This window comes from Orycteropus afer, unplaced genomic scaffold (assembly GCF_000298275.1).
Source record: "Orycteropus afer afer isolate SDZICR_OR568_19922 unplaced genomic scaffold, OryAfe1.0 scaffold00683, whole genome shotgun sequence".
Lineage (NCBI taxonomy): Eukaryota > Metazoa > Chordata > Mammalia > Tubulidentata > Orycteropodidae > Orycteropus > Orycteropus afer.
The window spans coordinates 742,064-742,925 of NW_006922270.1; the positions used below are offsets into that span (position 1 = coordinate 742,064).

General features: G+C 49.2%; 1 protein-coding gene across 1 annotated transcript; it reads right to left on the reverse strand.

Moving 5' to 3' along the window:
• Nucleotides 1–447: 447 nt before the first annotated feature.
• LOC103210970 (glyceraldehyde-3-phosphate dehydrogenase-like) lies at nt 448–855 on the reverse strand (the record flags this gene model as incomplete). Its single annotated transcript, XM_007956880.1, has 1 exon — nt 448–855. A coding segment is annotated over one exon (408 nt), but the record flags the coding sequence as incomplete, so codon positions are not given.
• Nucleotides 856–862: the final 7 nt, after the last annotated feature.

The following is an 862-nucleotide window of genomic DNA, read 5'->3' on the forward strand; positions in this document are numbered from 1 at the left end:
ATCCTCACAACTGGACCTATAAGCAGCATCACAATAAATGGAGAAAAGATTGAAGTTGCCAAAGAATTCACATTGCTCGGTTCTACAGTTGACACCAATGGAGGCAGCAGTCAGGACATCAGACGACTTATGGCACTGGGCAAGTCGGCTACAAAGAACCTCTTTCAAGTGCTGAAGAGCAAAGATATCTCCTTAAGGACTAAAGTACACCTGACACAAGCCATGGTATTTTGTTGTTGTTGTTAGGTACAGTGTTCTTTATTGATGGTACACTACAAGGTTCGACTCTCTAAGCCCCTCCCCTTCTTCAGGGGGTCTGGATGGAAACTATAGAGGATGGGAGATTCTCAGTGTGTTGGGGATGGAGTTGGGGCAAGGACTCCCCAGCAGCCAAGGGTTTCTCTCTTCCTCTAGTGCTAGTGCTAGGGCTGGTGGTCCTGGAGGCTCTTATTCCTTGGAGGCCATGTGGACCATAAGATCCACCACCCTGTTGCTGTAGCCAAATTCATTATCATACCAGGAAATGAGCTTAACAAAGTGGTCATTCAGGGCAGTGCCAACTCCAGCATCAAAGGTGGAAGAGTGGGTGTCACTGTTAAAGTCACAAGAGACAACCTGATCTTCAGTGTAGCCCAGGATTGCCTTTAGGGGACCCTCTGATGCCTGTTTCACCACCTTCTTGATGTCATATTTGGTGGCTTTCTCCAAATGGCAGGTCAGGTCCACAACTGACACATTGGGGGTGGGGACATGGAAGGCCATGCCATTGAGCTTCCCATTCAGCTCAGGGATGACCTTGCCCACAGCCTTGGCAGTGCCAGTAGATGCAGGGATGATGTTCTGGGCAGCCCCATGGCCATCA